At 44.6% G+C, this 16,688-nt stretch overlaps 1 protein-coding gene across 2 annotated transcripts in view; it reads right to left on the bottom strand.

Annotated features, from left to right (window-relative positions):
* Positions 1-1,183: 1,183 nt before the first annotated feature.
* Positions 1,184-16,688, bottom strand: part of SLC25A43 (solute carrier family 25 member 43) — a 38,557-nt gene continuing 23,052 nt past the window's right edge. The window contains exons 4-5 of one of the 2 annotated variants that reach the window (XM_025986776.2): positions 2,503-2,637; positions 1,184-1,645 (exon numbers count right to left, since the gene is read on the bottom strand). In XM_025986776.2, coding sequence (XP_025842561.2) covers positions 1,445-1,645; positions 2,503-2,637 — 336 coding nt within the window. In that variant the 3' untranslated portion in view covers positions 1,184-1,444. Of the gene's footprint in view, positions 1,646-1,730; positions 1,996-2,502; positions 2,638-16,688 lie in introns of those variants that run through there. The other variant, XM_072744898.1, reaches the window with a different exon arrangement.

Below are 16,688 nucleotides of genomic sequence, written 5' to 3'. Positions count from 1 at the left end.
AAATGAAGAGTTAATAAATATGGCTATCCGCTGTGGGTAAAGAATGTGCCACCTCCCAACTGTAACAGATTGGGCTACAGATGAGATCTTCCTGTGTGTATTAACTGCTATTCCTCTGCTATCACTTACCTTAGGTAACAAATGACCAAACAACATTTTTCTTTGGAAAATAAATTTAACATGGAAAAATACTTTCAACATACTGAAAGCCCGTGTGTGTGTGTGTGTGTGTGTGTGTGTGTAAATTAAAAATTTAATATTATTGTTTTTTAATGCATAGGTAAGTATTTGAAAGTATGGTTATATAAACTTGACATGGAGTTCTCAAGGTGGAACAATTCAAAATTTGATTTTTAAAGCATCGAGTAGAGATGATTAGCCTGAAGTATTTCTGTTCAGTTCCATTTCTCTTTTTGATATGTGTGTCAAATGTTCTATTTGATCCTTTCTAGGCAATTGGGACATCTTGTGAGAATAACTTGACTAAATAATTTATTTTCAGTGTAGGCTTGCAAAGTACGTTAAAAAAGGCAGAGAATTCGGGCCACTTCAACTGTACATGACTTCAATTGGAAGAAGGTCTTTGGGGGCATTAATTAAGTGGTCAGGGTAAAAACTGCCTTCCTGAAAAAAGATTGAGATGCTTCAAATTTAAATACAGAAGGGTGGTTCTACGATGACAGTGATGACTTTTAAATGTTAAATGCTTTAATTCAGTTTCCGATAAGGTATAATTTGCACTATAGTGTATGCACTCAGAACTCCTCAAAGATTAGGACTTTCAGAACAACTGTGTTAGGAGGACTTGGGTCAAATGGAGCAAAACTAGGCCAGTGTGGGTTAGTGCGAGCTGTGACCATGTGGCTGAGCTCATGATGTGGTATTTGCTCAGCCATTTCTTTTTTTTTTTTTTTTAAAGATTTTATTTATTTATTCATGAGAGACACAGAGAGAGAGGCAGAGACATAGACAGAGGGAGAAGCAGGCTCCATGCAGGGAGCCTGATGTGGGACTTGATCCCAGGACTACAGGATCATGCCCTGGGCCAAAGGCAGGCGCTAAACCACTGAGCCACTCAGGGATCCCTGCTCAGCCACTTCAACTGCATGTCACTTTGAGGTCATGGCGATGCCCTTTCTTTGGCGTCCTGTGAGTCGCACATTTACAGAGTGTAAATTGCACATTTCGTGAATGAAGGCTAGATTTTATTATAAAATCTGGTGGAATGCCACCACGAAACAGTCCTGTTGGGAAGCTTCCCCGTGGCACAGGTGTGTACCAGGTCATCAGCTTGGAGCTTGGAGCTGGTATGTGGCTGAATCTTCTCATTTCCAAGAGCAGCAGATGGGTATATCCTCTTGTCACTCCATGCACACAGGATTATGAGGCTACATTTTTGTATGATTGTAACATGCCCTAACTGTGCTTCTTGTTCCATTCAGTTTTAAAGGGTTGGTTTTTTAGACTTTAGCTGTCCAGTTTTGAAGAACTTTTTAAATTCCCGTAATTCCTGGGGCTTCAAACTCTGATCCACCCCTGGGGTCAATTTATAGCTCAGAGGAGACACAATGTAACCATTTTGGTAAAGACAGATTCTCTTGCAGAACTCAAAGGTGCCAAACATAACTCCAAAATATGGAACTATCTGTTTAAAAAGAAATGAAAATCATGTTGAAATCTTTTTTTTTGTTTTTTTTTTTTAATTTTTATTTATTTGTGATAGTCACAGAGAGAGAGAGAGAGGCAGAGACACAGGCAGAGGGAGAAGCAGGCTCCATGCACCGGGAGCCCGACGTGGGATTCGATCCAGGGTCTCCAGGATCGCGCCCTGGGCCAAAGGCAGGCGCCAAACCGCTGCGCCACCCAGGGATCCCTCATGTTGAAATCTTAAAAAGATAACTGTCAGTGTATCTGCAGTCAATCTGGACCATGGTAAACGAAGGCAAAGGCTGTGGACAATTCTTTTTGGCATCAGGGAAGATGGCAGAATGAAAGCTGGCACAGTGTGGGTGAGGGGAGAGGAAGGGCAGAGGTTAAAGGGCATGCATGGCCGGGATGAATATGCCTATAGACAATCTGATACTTGTGTAAGGTTAGTCCAAAGTTCTTAACCTTTTTTTTTCTTTTGTGGGGAGGGAGGGTGGGTCATGAAATTCTTTGGGAATGTGATGAAAGCTATGGATCCTCTCCCCAGAGAGATGCACATAGGCACATAACTACACGTTTCTGCATACAATGTTGGGCTAGGGGATTAGGTTCCCCTTAGGAGTCCATGAGCCCCCATGTCAGGAACCTCTACACTAAGTGCTCAGTTCCTCTGGGATGGGGTGTCAAATGCCCCACCACTGCACAGGGTCCCCCTGTCTCAGGGCTGACCCCCAGGCTGCACTCATGGGCCTTGTGCCTCCATCAGTGCTAGATGGGGTGTCTCCAGGCCACCTGTAGGGGAGTGGCAAGGGAACAGGCTAGCATTGGAAGCAAGAGACTGACCACCCTTCTCACCTTCAGCAAGTTGGCTGTCAGTCCATTCCAGAGGGCCAGGACTCCTTGGGCTTTGACTATCTGCCGGAAGCAGTCCACTGCTCCTGAGAAATGGACATCCACTCCTCCGTGGTGGGGAAGGTGTGGGCTCTGAGCCTGGCAGGAAACATAGAAGATGGGACATAGTGATTTTGTCACCAGGAAATAAATGTTCTAGTCCAAGAAGCCAGGGACTCGAGTCTGGGATCTGCTTGCTGTGTACCTGGCCCAGATGCTGGCCAAGAATGGCTGCCACAGGGCGCTTGCTTAATGGGCTCAGAATGAATATTACCACACAGTGAAGTCACGACACTCCGTTCACATATTTGTGGCCTATTTTGCTTGGAAGGAAGCAATCATTCAGGACAGACTAAGCTTCATACTTAAAGTTGGTTCCCAAACTATGCCACCCTGGACGTGATAAACATTCTCCTACGCCCTTAACCTTTTTAAAGGGCCCTCGCCCCAGGTCTCCTTTTCTTAACTGATGCCTCCTCTGCGAAGCTCTCAAGAGTGGGCTGCTCATTTCCCCACACCACAGGATGTCCCATGGTGAAGAGCAGAGTGACAGCAGCATTCTTCTAGCTTCCTCTTGCTGTCCCCTGACTCCTGACTCCTTCACGCTCATGCCAGAATTCTCTGCTGTGGCTCATGGCCCTCAGCCACACTCCTTGTTGCTGCCATGTGACTCTGGGCACATACCTAACCCTCCAGATCCTCAGTTTCCTTCAACCTGCTTCATGGGGCTGTTGTGAGAATTCAATGAGATATGCATGTAAAGCGATCAGCAGTGTCAGGCACATGGTAGGGATCAGTAAGTATGAGCTAGCATTGCTATTACTATTACGTAGATAGTATGGCAAATTGGGGTGCCTGGGTGGCTCACTTGGTGAAGCGTCTGCCTTCGGCTCAGGTCATGATCTCAGGGTCCTGGGATTGAGCCCTCATGTCTGGCTCCCTGCTGAGTGAGATATCCGCTTCTCCCTCTCCCTTTGCCGCTCCCCCTGCTTCTGTGCTCTCTCTTTCTCTCTCTCTCTCACAAATAAATAAAATCAAATCTTAAAAAATTCAGTATGATAAACAGCAACACAATACCTTACCTAAAGGACTAGTCCTCCACACCCACCTCTGAAATCTTGCAATTCAGAACCTCTGGGACCACAGCGTTCTCATCCACCGGCCCCCTCCCTTGCTAGTTCCTGTTTTTCATTAAGGTTAGATCCTTAAGCCCCCAGGCACTTGCCTCCTCACGTATCCCCCAGGGCACCAGTTCCCTGCTGGCTTCAGTGGCTTCCTTTTCCAATCCTAGCTGTTTTTTGTGCTCCTACCCTCCAAATCCTTTCCCCTGGTCCTTCAGTTGCTCTCACCCACACATGCCTTCTCTGCCCCAAGCCACTGAAGACAAATCCACAACAGGGCAGATGGGCACCACTAAAGTTTCAAAGTTGCCAACCTATGCTGGGTCTTCATACTGTGAACGAAACCTTCAAAGCTTCCTTGCCTGTTCCTCAGGGTGGCTCCTCCAAACCTTCCCACACCCCTTGATGCCCAGCACCCCGCACCCGTTCCTCTGCTCTAGGTAGGTGACCTGGTCTCCTGGTTCATAGAGAAAACAGATTGTACAGGGACGCAACTTTTGCTTCTTTGCATAAATATCTTTTCTTCTCACCTGTGCCCTGGACTTCATACCTTTGTCTTTTTGTTTTGTTTTGTTTTTTAGATTTTATTTATTTGAGAGACAGGCAGGCAGACAGACAGACACAGAGCATGAGCAGGAGGAGGAGGCAGAGAGAGAGGGGGAAGTAGACTCTCCACTGCAAAGGAAGCATGACCTGGGACTTGATCCCAGAACCCCGAGGTGATGACCTGAACTGAAGGTAGACGTCTGCCTAATCGACTGAGCCACCCAGGTGCCTGATCTCATACCTTTGAACTCCTCTTGGGCATTCTTCCCTAGAGACCTGACTTTTCTCCTTAGCAAATGCATAAACACAAGTCCCTCTCATTTACAAACAACTCCTGCCTCCAATCTTTGTCCTTTAGATACAGTCCAACCTCTCATTCCCACATTAATATATAGTAAAATTATCTTCTTGCAGGGTAGAGTTCTAGGAGTTTTAACACACATATAGTTGTGTGACCACCATCACAATCAGGACACAGAATTGCTCCTTCTGCCCCCACAGTTCTCATGAACTGCCCCTTTGCTGTCAAGGCCTCCCCCATCCCCAGCCCTGGGAAGCCACTGGTCTCTTCTCTGTCCCTATCATTTTGCCTTTTGAGACTATCATCTAAATGGAAGCATATAGCATGTGACCTTTTGAGACTGGCTTCTTCAAGTGGTTTTTTTGAAAGTCTTATTTATTTAATTGATCTTTACACCCCATGTGCGGCTTGAACTCACAATCCTGAGATCAAGAGTCACACGCTTTTCTGACTGAGCCAGCCAGGCCCCCCTTGAGACTGGCTACCTTCACTCGGCACGTTTCTGAGATTCATCCATGTTGTGGTCATCAATAGTTTCTTCCTTTTTATTGCCGAGTAGTATTCTGTTGTGTGGCTGTAGCACCGTGTGTTTGGCCACTCATCTGGTAATGGACATCCATTCCCCTTATTGTTTGCACTTCTTCTTGAAACAACAGTAGACTCTGGCTGACTCCACTTCCGCCCTCCCCACTCACTGCTCTACTCACTACAGTCTGGCATCTGTGCCCATTACTCTGCTTGCTGTTTCCAGCCAGGCCTGCATTATTTCCCTGACTTTCTTTTTTTCCAGAGCACTCACTGCCTTGTAAGATTTGTTATTATTTACTCATTTATTTTCTTATTTGTCTGCTCCTCCCAACTAGAATTTTAGCTCTCTGGGAGAGGGGATGATTGAGTGTTTGGTTCACTACATGTATTTCAGTCTCCTTGACACATAGCAAATGTTCAAGGAATATTTGAATAAATGAAATATATTCACTTAGGGCCTCTTACCTGCCAAATTCAGTAGGTGTTTTTTTGCGGATATTTTCGTATTCGATTTTTGGGGCAGTGTTTGGCACGAATAACCAGTGACTTTTTGTCCTCCTCAATTTATACAACTTCTGTAGGAAATGCTACCATAGCCATGGCTTTAGATACCATCTACAGTTAGATGACTTCCAGGTCTTTCTCTTTAGCCCTGACCTCCCACCCTGAGCTCCATAATCAAGCATCCAGTTGCCTACTGGACATCTCCACCTGGATAGCACACAGGTTCTCAACACTTGACACACCTAGAACTCATTGTTGCCTTTCACCTTGGCCACATCAAATTTATGCTTTCTTCTGTATTTCTATCCAGCTAGCTAGCTAGCTCCATGCCCAGCATGGAGCCCAGTGTGGGGCTCAAACTCATGACCATGAGATTAAGCCCAGAGCCAAGGTCAAGAATCAGACACTTAACTGACTGAGCCACCCAGGCACCCCTCTTCTGTATTTATCTCAGTAAATGGCACCACTGTTCAACCTGCTACCCCAGGCCAGGGACTTGGGATTTGCTCACTTTCACTGCCCTAGCCAATCAATCATCAAGTACAATCAATGTTATCTTTTAGGGGTTCCTGGGTAGTTCAGTCAGTTGAGCATCTGCCTTTGGCTCAGGTGGTGATCCCAGCGTCCTGGGATCCCCAGGCCCCACATCAGGCTCCCTGCTCAGCAGGGAGTCTGCTTCTCCCTCTCCCTGCTCATGTGCTCTGGCTCCTTCTCTCTCTCTCCCTCTCAAATAAATAAATAAAATCTTAAAAATAAATTTCATCTTCTAAATACAGTACTTCTCAGATCCATTCCTTTTTCTACATTCTCAGCTGCCACTCTCTTAGTTCAGGCTACCACTATCTCATGCATCTCATGCATGGATCACTGCAGCAGTCTCTTCCTGGCCTCCTGGACCCACTCCTGACCTTTCCAGTGCATTCAGAATGCATTTCTAACATTTCAGTAGGGACCACTGACTCCTTCACTGACTTCTCTACCACCTATAGGATAAAATCCAAGTTCCTTAGAATGACATACAAAGCCCTTAAATGACTTTTCCTAGCATTAAAAGCATTGTTCACCCCCTGCACTCCTTTGTAATATTTCTGTACTTCTATTAGCTCCCATTATCCCCTATGAAGACTTTTCATTTATTCAAATGTTTATTGAGCACCTACTATGTGCCAGGCACTGAGGATAGAGCAGTGAACCAAACAGGCAAAAGTTCCTGTTCCCCACAGAGCTGAAATTCTAGTTTTTTGGGGGGGACAGACAAAATAAATAATGATACCAAATATTAAAAGGCAGTGAATGCTCTGAAGAAAATAAAGGCAGGGAAAACATACAGGGAGTGCCTTGAGAGTGTTGAAGTCTTTATTAGGGTGGTCAGGGAATACTCAGCAAGAAGATGACATTTGAGTAAAGAGCCGAAGGAAGAGAATTGTATAGTTATCTGCAAGGGTCCTGGGGCAGGAACATGCCTGGGGTGTTAGACAAAAAGGAGGCCAATGTGGTGGGAATGGAAGGAACAAAAGAGAGAGTAATCAGACATGGCATCAGAAAAGTAACTGGCGACTAGATCATGACCGGATTACGATTGCATCATGACTGGATCCCATAAGGTTGGTAGGCCATTGTAAGTATTTCGATTTAATGAGTGAGAATGGGAGATGCTGCTGGGTTCTCAATAGAAGAGTGACATAGCCTAGTTAATATTTTAATAGGATCACTTTGGCTGCTGTGTTGGGTAAAGGGTAGAAAGATTGAGGGAGACTGGTTAGGAGATTATAAGCAGGGGTAGATGACTTCAAAGTTTCTGGAGTCAGTGGGGGTTGATGACTCCTGAGCAACTGGTAGATGGAAGCACCACCATTAACCAAGATGGGAAAAACTGGGAGAAGCAGGGTTTTCTTGGGAGGGTGTGTGGAGACATCAGGAGCTCAATTGTGTGATACCTCTGACATCTAAATGGAGATAGGGAGTTGGTTACACAAGTGTGCAGCTCAGAAGAGAGGGTCAGAACTAGATGGTATTGAAATCCAGGAGACTAGATGATATCACTCAGGGCTCAAACTTGGGGATACCCTGACATTCAGAAGCCAAAGAAAAGAGGAAGACTGGCAAAGAAGACTGAGAAGGAGCAGTCAGCTTTTAGAAGGGAAACTAGGCAAGGTGATATCTCGGAAGCCAATACAGGCACTGAGTGTATCACAGGGAGTGGTGAGCCCTCGATGGCCACAGAAGATGACGACTGAGTCTGACCATTGGATTTAATGACAATGGAGGTCACCATTTTTACCTTAAGAAGAGAAGTTTCTATTGAGTAGTGAGGGCAAAAGTCTGATTGGAATGATTCAAGAGAGATCACAAGAGAATGGCTGGAGATGGCGAACATGGACAGCTCTTTCCAGGCGGTCCCTTTCATACTGTAACCATATCTGATCCACATGCCTGTTTTTCCCAGGGGGCTGCACACTCATAAGGACTGGGTCTTATTCATTTCTGTATTTCTGGTGCCTTCCCTAGCAGCTGGCACATGGCCGGTGCTCAGCGAACGGTTTGCTGAATAAATGCCTGAAATGCTCAGTACAGGAGTGGTCTGGAATTTTAAAAGCATTTTGACATAATGTTCCGCACAAACTATAAAAATGGTGGGTCAAAACCTATACGATAGAGAATCCTTTTAGAAAACAAGGATCAGGTCAGCCCGGGTGGCTCAGCGGTTTGGCACCTGCCTTCAGCCCAGGGCCTGATCCTGGAGACCCGGGATCAAGTCCCACGTCAGGCTCCCTGCGTAGAGTCTGCTTCTCCCTCTGCCTGTGTCTCTGCCTCTCTGTCTCTTTCTGTGTCTCTCATGAATAAATAAAATCTTTAAAAAAAGAAAACGAGGATCAAATTTCACATTATTTCTTCTCTCGTCGCAACAACAGTGTGTAGTTCTCTTTTGCTAAGAAATGATAGCGTCCAAGACAAAATATCACGCGTGTAGTCTGTAATAATGTTACCATCGCTGCTACTAATATATAGATGTTTCTTGACTGCTTATGTGCCTGTACCAGGTGGAGAAACTGAGGTGTGGGGACAGGCTCAGTGATTTTTTAAAAGATTTTATTTATTTATTCATGAGAGACACACACAGAGAGAGAGGCAGAGACACAGGCAGAGGGAGAAGCAGGCTCCATGCAGGAAGCCTGATGCGGGACTCCATCCGGGGTCTCCAGGATCACACCCTGGGCTGAAGGCAGGTGCTAAACCGCTGAGCCACCTGGGCTGCCCTGGGCTAAGTGATTTGATCAAGGTCATATGGCTAATAAGTTACACATTTTATTCTAGTTCATGTTCTTTCCCCTAGGAGACTGTGATCCCTGATGGCTGGGACTATGTCTTACTGAGCTTCTCTTTTCTCCATCCTCCATAAAACTCTGTAGTCTGTATGAACAAATTACAACCAGGGAAGTAGTGCTAAAACTCAATTTTAATCACTGAAACAAACTACCCGGAAGTTCAGGCCTTATGAACTGTAGATTTTTGTTTCTGACCATGAAGCCTGGCCCTTCCTTGCTCTCATTTTGGTTCCTAGATCTCATTACTCCAGGCCCCAATAACCCTGAACCCCCAAACCACAGACTCAGATAAAAAAGGGACCTTAAGATATTCCAGTCCAATGGGGAAACCCGGCTGGCTCAGAGGAGCCTGCGACGCTCGATCTCTTGGTCGTGAGTTCGAGTCCTACATTGGGTATAGAGATTACTTGAAGATAAAATCTTTAAAAAAAGATCCAAGGACTTCATTTATAGATGAAAACCCAAGATCTTGGGAGGAAGAGTGACCGAGAGTGACAAAAGCTGAGACTCGAGCCCCTGGGCCATTGCAATCTGCCCTCTGGGACCCTGCCTTTCACTGATGCCCTGATCTTGGTCTCTAGGTTCCAAGACATAAAATGACAACGTGTGCTGCACCTGACACCTACCTAGCTTGTGCCCTTGCAGGACACCCCACCCTGCCACTTGCTGTTGCTTGGTCCTGGCAAGGACAGTCATCCTCTTTCTCAACAGACTTCAGCCTCTCTCATGAACCCCCACCATAAGGACATTCAGTCAACAATACAGAAAATGTCACTAATTCCAATGTGCATGTGTGTGTGTGTGTGTGGGGGGGTGGGTAGTTTAAATTAGTGAAGCCTAAATAGGAAATTTCAGAAGGATATTCCATTTGATTATATATGACTGAAACTAGATTGACAGAGGGCAGCAGAGTGTTGAAACTTTCTGGGCCCCTATGTTCACATGGAGCTGAGCAGTTTGTGGAAGCCTACCTGGAGCACGAGGTCACAGGCATGGGTTTTACCATCACACAGATCTGGATTGGAACCCTGTCTCTTCCCCTCACCAGCTCTGTGATCGTAAGCAAGTTCCTTAATGTCTCTAAACTTCAATTTCCTCATTTCAAAAATGGGGGGAATAATACCTCATGCTGTTTATATTATTAATTTCCTTACCAAACCCTGGGTTGTTATTATAATTTTAGTGCCATGCAAATTAACTAGGTTCCATGGTTCTTCATTTTATATGAAAGATTGTTGTATCTTTCTTCATTAATCCAGCTCGAAGGATCAACATCTTTTTTTTTCTTTTTTTAGGATCAACATCTTTTTTTTTTTAAAAGATTTTATTTTTACTTTCATTTTTATTTTTTAAAGATTTTATTTATTTCGGAGAGAGAGAGAGGAAGACAGAGCATACTTATGTATGAGTGGGGAGGGACAGAGGGAGAAGCAGATTCCCTGCTGAGCAGGGAGCCTGATTCAGGACTCAATTCCAGGATCCTGAGATCATGACCTGAGGGCAGACGTTTAACCAACTGAGCCACCCAGGTGCCCATAAAGATTTCATTTTAAAGTAATCTCTACGCCCAATGTGGGGCTTGAACTCACAACCCTGAGATCAAGAGTCGCATGCTCTTCCAACTGAGCCAGCTAGGTGCCCCTAAAGGGATTGATGTTCTTTGCTTTAACCATATAAAGTCCTGTATCAAGATGAAGGGTGAACCTCTGGGTTAGCCCTTCCCTTTGGGGTACAGTAACAGTCAAGTACAGATCAGAGTATGAGAAACAAAACGTGAAATGGACAAGCTGAGTCTCCCAGCCTGGAGTTTTAGGAGCCCAAATGGTCAGGGGTCTTTGGTGAATGTTTTACTTTAAAGTGTTTACTTGGACATTGTTGTAACCTGGCCTCCTTTACTTCTCACCCCACCAATAAAGAACCATTGCCAAATAGATATCACAAGCTTCCTTTCCCTTTAGAATCTGCCAAAGACTTGAAGTTCCTTCTGCTACTGTGAGACTGACATATTGAAAAGAGATTATGTTCATGTAAGAAATTAACCTTCTTATTCTGTTATGAAATCATATGATTGATTTATCTTCTGCTGGTTTCCAGTAAAACTACAAAAAAAAGCCCTGAGTCATGAGTCAAGGCAATCATTATGTAATCTGGTGCCCCTCCCCAACTAAAACAAAAAGACACTAAGCAAGCTATATGAGTTACAGAACAGGGCAATTATCACAAGTTGATGAATCAAGGGCCACCTGTATTTAATCTTAGGAGCTTAACCATCTTCCACATGCCTTTACTTCACTCCACCTTTGCTGCCAAGCCACCATCATTGCTGACATGGACCATTATGCAGCTCCCTTTTGGTCTCCTTGGGACAGAGGGTTTTGAGAGTACTTGCCTGGCCCCCTATAGTCCATTCTCTTTAGAGTCACTGGAGAGGTTAAAAAAAATCAGATCTTTTATTCATCTGCTGAAAATATTTTAATGGCTTTATAGAACACTTGGAATAAAGTCTACATTTCTTACTGTTACCTACAAGCTGTGGTGGTAATGTAATGGTAAATATTTAACAACTGATTCTCTGGGGAGAAAAAAAAAAGCCCTGAGCTGTAGCATTTGCCAGTTTCAATGGTGTAAATACTCCCACATGGCCGATTTCAAGCTACCATCTGTGAGGTCCACCAGATCCTGGATTTCCTGCAATTCAATAATCAGCTCTCCTGAGCCAATAGGAGCTGGCTCTAGCACACTACAGAAAGTTGTAAGCCCTACAGGATCAGCTCCTGCATACTTCTTCAATGTGAGCAAGTGATTGACACAATTTCCTTACCTATCCCTACACTCCAGTCTCTGCCCTCTCCAGCCCATCCTCCACACTGCAGCCAGGTATTATTCCAAACTCACCAGATGGTTTCATTGCTTTGCTGCGAAACCCCTCACCAACTCCCAATTTTCTAAGAAAAGTCTTCTAAAGAGAAAATTAACAGAATTCAAAACCCTCTACAATTTGGTGGCCACCTGTCTTCCCAGTTTTATTTTCCACTACCAGTCTGTGATGGTTAATTTCGTGTGTCAAGTTGGCTAGATCATGGTATCCAGATACTTGGTCAAGCACCAGTCCAGATGTTGCCATAAAGGTATTTTTAAGATGAGATTAACATTTATTTATGTATTTCTTTACTTGAAGTTTTAATTTTAATTCCAGTTAAGATATAGTGTTTATATTAGTTTCAGGTGCACAGTATAGAGATTCAACACTTCCATAAACTCTACACCCAACATGGGACTCGAACTCACAACCCTGAGATCAAGAGTTGCATGCCCACTGACTGAACCAGCCAGGAGCCCCACCTCTCATTTTTTTTTTTTTTTGGAGTGGTGGAGGGGGGAACAGAGGTAGGAGAAAAAGATCATTTTTAAAAATTTAAAAAATTTTAATGAAGTTTCCTCCTCCTCCTTCATCTTCTTCTTCCTCCTCCTCCACCTCCTCCTTCTTCTCCCTTCTTCTTCTCCTTCTCCTTCTTCTTTTCTTCTTCTTTGGGGGCAGAGAGAGAGGTAGAGAGAGAAGCCCAAGCAGGCTCCATGCCCAGCATGGAGCCAGACGTGAGGCTCGATCCCACCCACAATCCCAAGATCATGACCTGAACTGAAATCAAGAGTCCGATGCTCAACTGACTGAGCCACCCAGGCACCCCTCCTATCTCTTATTTAAAAAAAAACTTTATTGTAGGGGTGCCTGGCTAGTTCAGTTGATGGAACATGTGACTCTTGATTTCAGGGATGAGAGTTTAAGCCCCACGTTTGGCCCAGAGTTTACAAAAAAACAAAAACAAAAAACAAACAAAACAAAACAAAACCTTGGGCAGCCCGGGTGGCTCAGCGGTTTAGCGACCCTTCAGTCCAGGGCGTGATCCTGGAGACCGGGGATCGAGTCCCACGTCAGGCTCCCTGCATGGAGCCTGCTTCTCCCTCTGCCTGTGTCTCTACCTCTCTCTCTCCCTCTCTCTGTTTCTCATGAATAAATAAAATCTTAAAAAAAAATTAAAAACCTAACTTTTTATTGGAGAAAATTTCAAACATATACAAAAGGGGAGAAGATAGCAAAAAAGAATACAAAGTTCCATACCAAGCTTCAATAATTACCAACACATGGCCAATCTTTTTTTCATCTGTACCCCATAATACATCATTTTAATTCACTGTAAATATTTGTTTCTCTAAAATATAATGGCTTCTTCTCTAAAATATACAGAATAATACCATTATCACACCTAAAAAAATCATGATGCCTTAATATCATGTATTCAATCACTATTCACATTTCCTTAATTGTCTTATAATTATTTTATAGCTTCTTTGAGTTGAAGTTCTTTCCCTCTCTTGTGCTCTCTAGCTATTTGTTTGGTTCTCTGCTTTGGTAAAATCTACCAGTATGTGTTATCTGGGTGCAAATCTGGGCTGGCAGCCAGCAGGCCTGTGGAATCGGGCACTAGGCCTTCCTTCTGTCCTAGCTCTTCAGGGTCTAATGCCCTTCATTTTACACATCAGGCACTCATTAAATGTCAAATCAAATTCCCCTCAATATCAGTGTCACCAGTAGCTTTTCCCAAATACAACTGTTTACTTTATGACCAGGCTCAGATAAACCACATGGATGGTTATGAAGCCAAAAAAAAAAAAAAAAAAAGACTAATGTGGGTGCCTGGGTGGCTCAGTTGGTTGAGCATCTGCCTTTGGCTTGGGTCGTGATCTCAGCGGTCCTGGGATCAAACCCCATGTAGGGCTCCCTGCTCAGTGGGAAGCCTGCTTCTCCTTCTCCTTCTGCCTCTCCCCTGCTTGTGCTCTTTCTCTCAAATAAATGAAATCTCTGGGAAAAAAATGACTACTGTTTCCCAAGTGTGTGGGGTCAGGCATTACACTGAGCACATGACACCTACGATCTTATTTAATCCTCACAAAAGCCTTGTGAAATAGGTAGTATTATTTTATTGGCCCCATTTTAGAGATGACAAAATAGAGTTTCTGAAAGGATGAATCTCCAAAATCACAAAATATGAGACAAAGCATCAACTTGAATCTGGGTCTGTTTGACTCAGAATCAAACTCTATCCCACTAAGCTATGCTGTCTTCTGATGCCCAGGACTGAGAATGCTCTTAGTCCTTGACAGACTTCCCATACGTCATCACTGAATGTGACGACCACCGTGTGTACCCTGAATGAATTCTCTAGGCTTAGACTGGAACTCATGGTTATTTTTTAAAAAGGTTTTTATTTATTTTTATTATTAAAAGATGTTATTTATTTATTCGACACAGTGTGAGTGCACAAGCAGTGTGAGCAGCAGGCAGAGGAAGAGGGAGAAGCAGGCTCCCCACTAAGCAGGGAGCCCGATGTGGGGCTCAGTCCCAGGATCCTGGGATCATGACCTGAGCCAAAGGCAGTGCTTCACTGACTGAGCCACCCAGGTGTCCCTTTTAAAGGTTTTTAAAAAAAATTTTTTTTAAGTAGCTTCTATAGCCAACATGGGGCTTGACCCATGACCCTGACTGAGCCAGCCAGGTACTCCGGAACTCATGGTATGATTTTTAAAGATTGATTTATTTGAGAGAGAGAGAGAGAGAGAGAGAGAGAGAGAGAGAGAGAGAGAGAATGGGCAGGAGGGGCAGAGGGAGAGAGAATCTCAAGCAGACTCCATGCCAAGTATGGAGCCCAACACAGGACTCAATCTCATGACACTAAGATCACAACCTGAGCTGAAACCAAGAGTTGGGCACTTAACCAAGTGTGCCACCCAGATGTCCCACTCATAGTATTTTTGAATAAATGCCTTTCCCAGTCTCAGACTAAAGAACTATAAAGGCAAGCACAGATTTCTGGCTGTCCCTTCCTATGGACAATATTTGTGTGCCCCAACATTCATTATGTTGAAGTCCCCATGTGATGGTATGTGGTGGTGGGGCCTTTGGGAGGTGATCGAGTCCTGAGTGTGGAGCCTTCATGAATAGGATTGGGGCCCTTACAAAGAAAGACACCAGAGATCTCCCTCACTCCACTCTGTGAAGACACAGCGAGCAGGTAGCTGTCTGCAAACCAGGAAGTGGGTTCTCACCAGACAACCAATGTGCCACCACCAGAACTGTGAGAAGTAAGCTTTTGTTGTCCCAGCCACTGGGTCTACGGTATTCTGTTATTGTGGCCCGACTAAGATACCCTTGGAGGAAGAAGGAATGGTAATGACATGTATGGGTGCTTCTCAACCCATTGCTGCATATGAGACTAACCAGGGAGGCTTTTCAAAATCATCAGTGATCGGGATCCACCCCCAGAGATTGTGATTTAGCTGACCTAGGGTGAGGGCTAGACATGGGCAGTTTATTTCAGATGTCATACAGGGCCGAGGGTCAGCACCGTAGGCCCTCCCCAGCACAGGGCAGCTTGGGGTGCAGACCTGAGACCACCTGCCTGCTGCTGACACTGACAGCACATGGGCCACTCACCATCTGTGACCTGGAGCTAATGCTGTGACCCTTCTGGGCCTCAATCCCCTCATCTGTAAAATGGGGATAATCATAATATCTACCCTGTAGGATTGTTGTCAAGATTAAATGAAATCCACATAAAGCCCTGAGGCCAGCATTCGACGTGTAGCAAGTGCTACGCAAGTAACCATCGTGATGAATGCCATTATTATTTATTATCTGAACTTGGAGAAGAGACAAGTATACTGAAGACCAGGGCAACCCACCAGACTGAAGCTCAAGACTACCGTTTGCCTTAGCTGTAGCTTACTAGGAAAGAGAAATGAAACCTGTCAGGCTGCTATTCACGAGGGCCTGAACTTGCATCTTCCTGCCACACAGACCCGAGTAACTGTCGTGTACAACTATCCCAGGACAGGCGTGCTGCAGAATGTGCTGGAGCACCATTTGGAAAACCACAGAAGACCTGGCCCTTCAGTCTGGCTCTGCCCATATCTGGATGATCTTGCTCAGCTCCCGAAGTTCTTTGAACCTTGGTGTCCTCACATGTCAAGTAAGAAGATTGGCCCTGAGAGCCTCTCTTGCTCCTCCGATCCCTGCTGCTGGCCTGCTCCACACTCCTTCCCGCCTCTAGGACTTCGAACCTGCCCTTTACTCTACCTAGCCCTTACCTCTCTTACTGATCAGAATACACATTGCTTCTTCAGGGCCATCTTCTCAGACCCCCTACCCCCTGGCCTAAATCAGAAGCCTAGGAAACATTTCTGATGCCCTGTGTTTCCCCCTCAGGGCCTGTGACACAGTTTGTCATGATTTAGTGTATAATTATCTCACCCATATCTTTTCCCCTCACCCCCACCCCCAGGGCTGGAGACACCACAAGGGCAGTGATCATGTCTGTCGTGTTTGTGGTTTTATCCCCAAAGCCAACCAACAAACATGCTTAATACATGTCTGTGCTTAACACAGTTTGTGCTTAATGCATATTGAAGGAAAGAAGGAACAGACCTGCAGTAAATGAAAATAAAAAACATATTTCAAAGTGAAGCATTTGATCATTTCTGTGATAAAGTCCACAGAGGCCTTCCAAAAGAGGTAACAGGTTGGGTTGTTCATCCTTTCCATGAGGACTGAAATCAGTAAATGGGATTTCTAAAGATGTAAAAATCATACATCCTTTGACCAAAGCAACCCTATTTCTAGGAATTTATTCTACAGATATATTTGTCCGTGTGGGAAACGATGTTTTGTGTTACAAAGATTTTTGTCACGGCATCGTTAGTAGCAGTAGAAAATTGGAAATAATCTGAATGTCTGCCAATAGGGGGCTAGTTAAAGAAATCATTGTACTA

Source organism: Vulpes vulpes, chromosome X (assembly GCF_048418805.1).
Source record: "Vulpes vulpes isolate BD-2025 chromosome X, VulVul3, whole genome shotgun sequence".
NCBI lineage: Eukaryota > Metazoa > Chordata > Mammalia > Carnivora > Canidae > Vulpes > Vulpes vulpes.
Note: the sequence above shows the minus strand (reverse complement) of the source record. Positions and strands in the feature narration are given on the sequence as shown.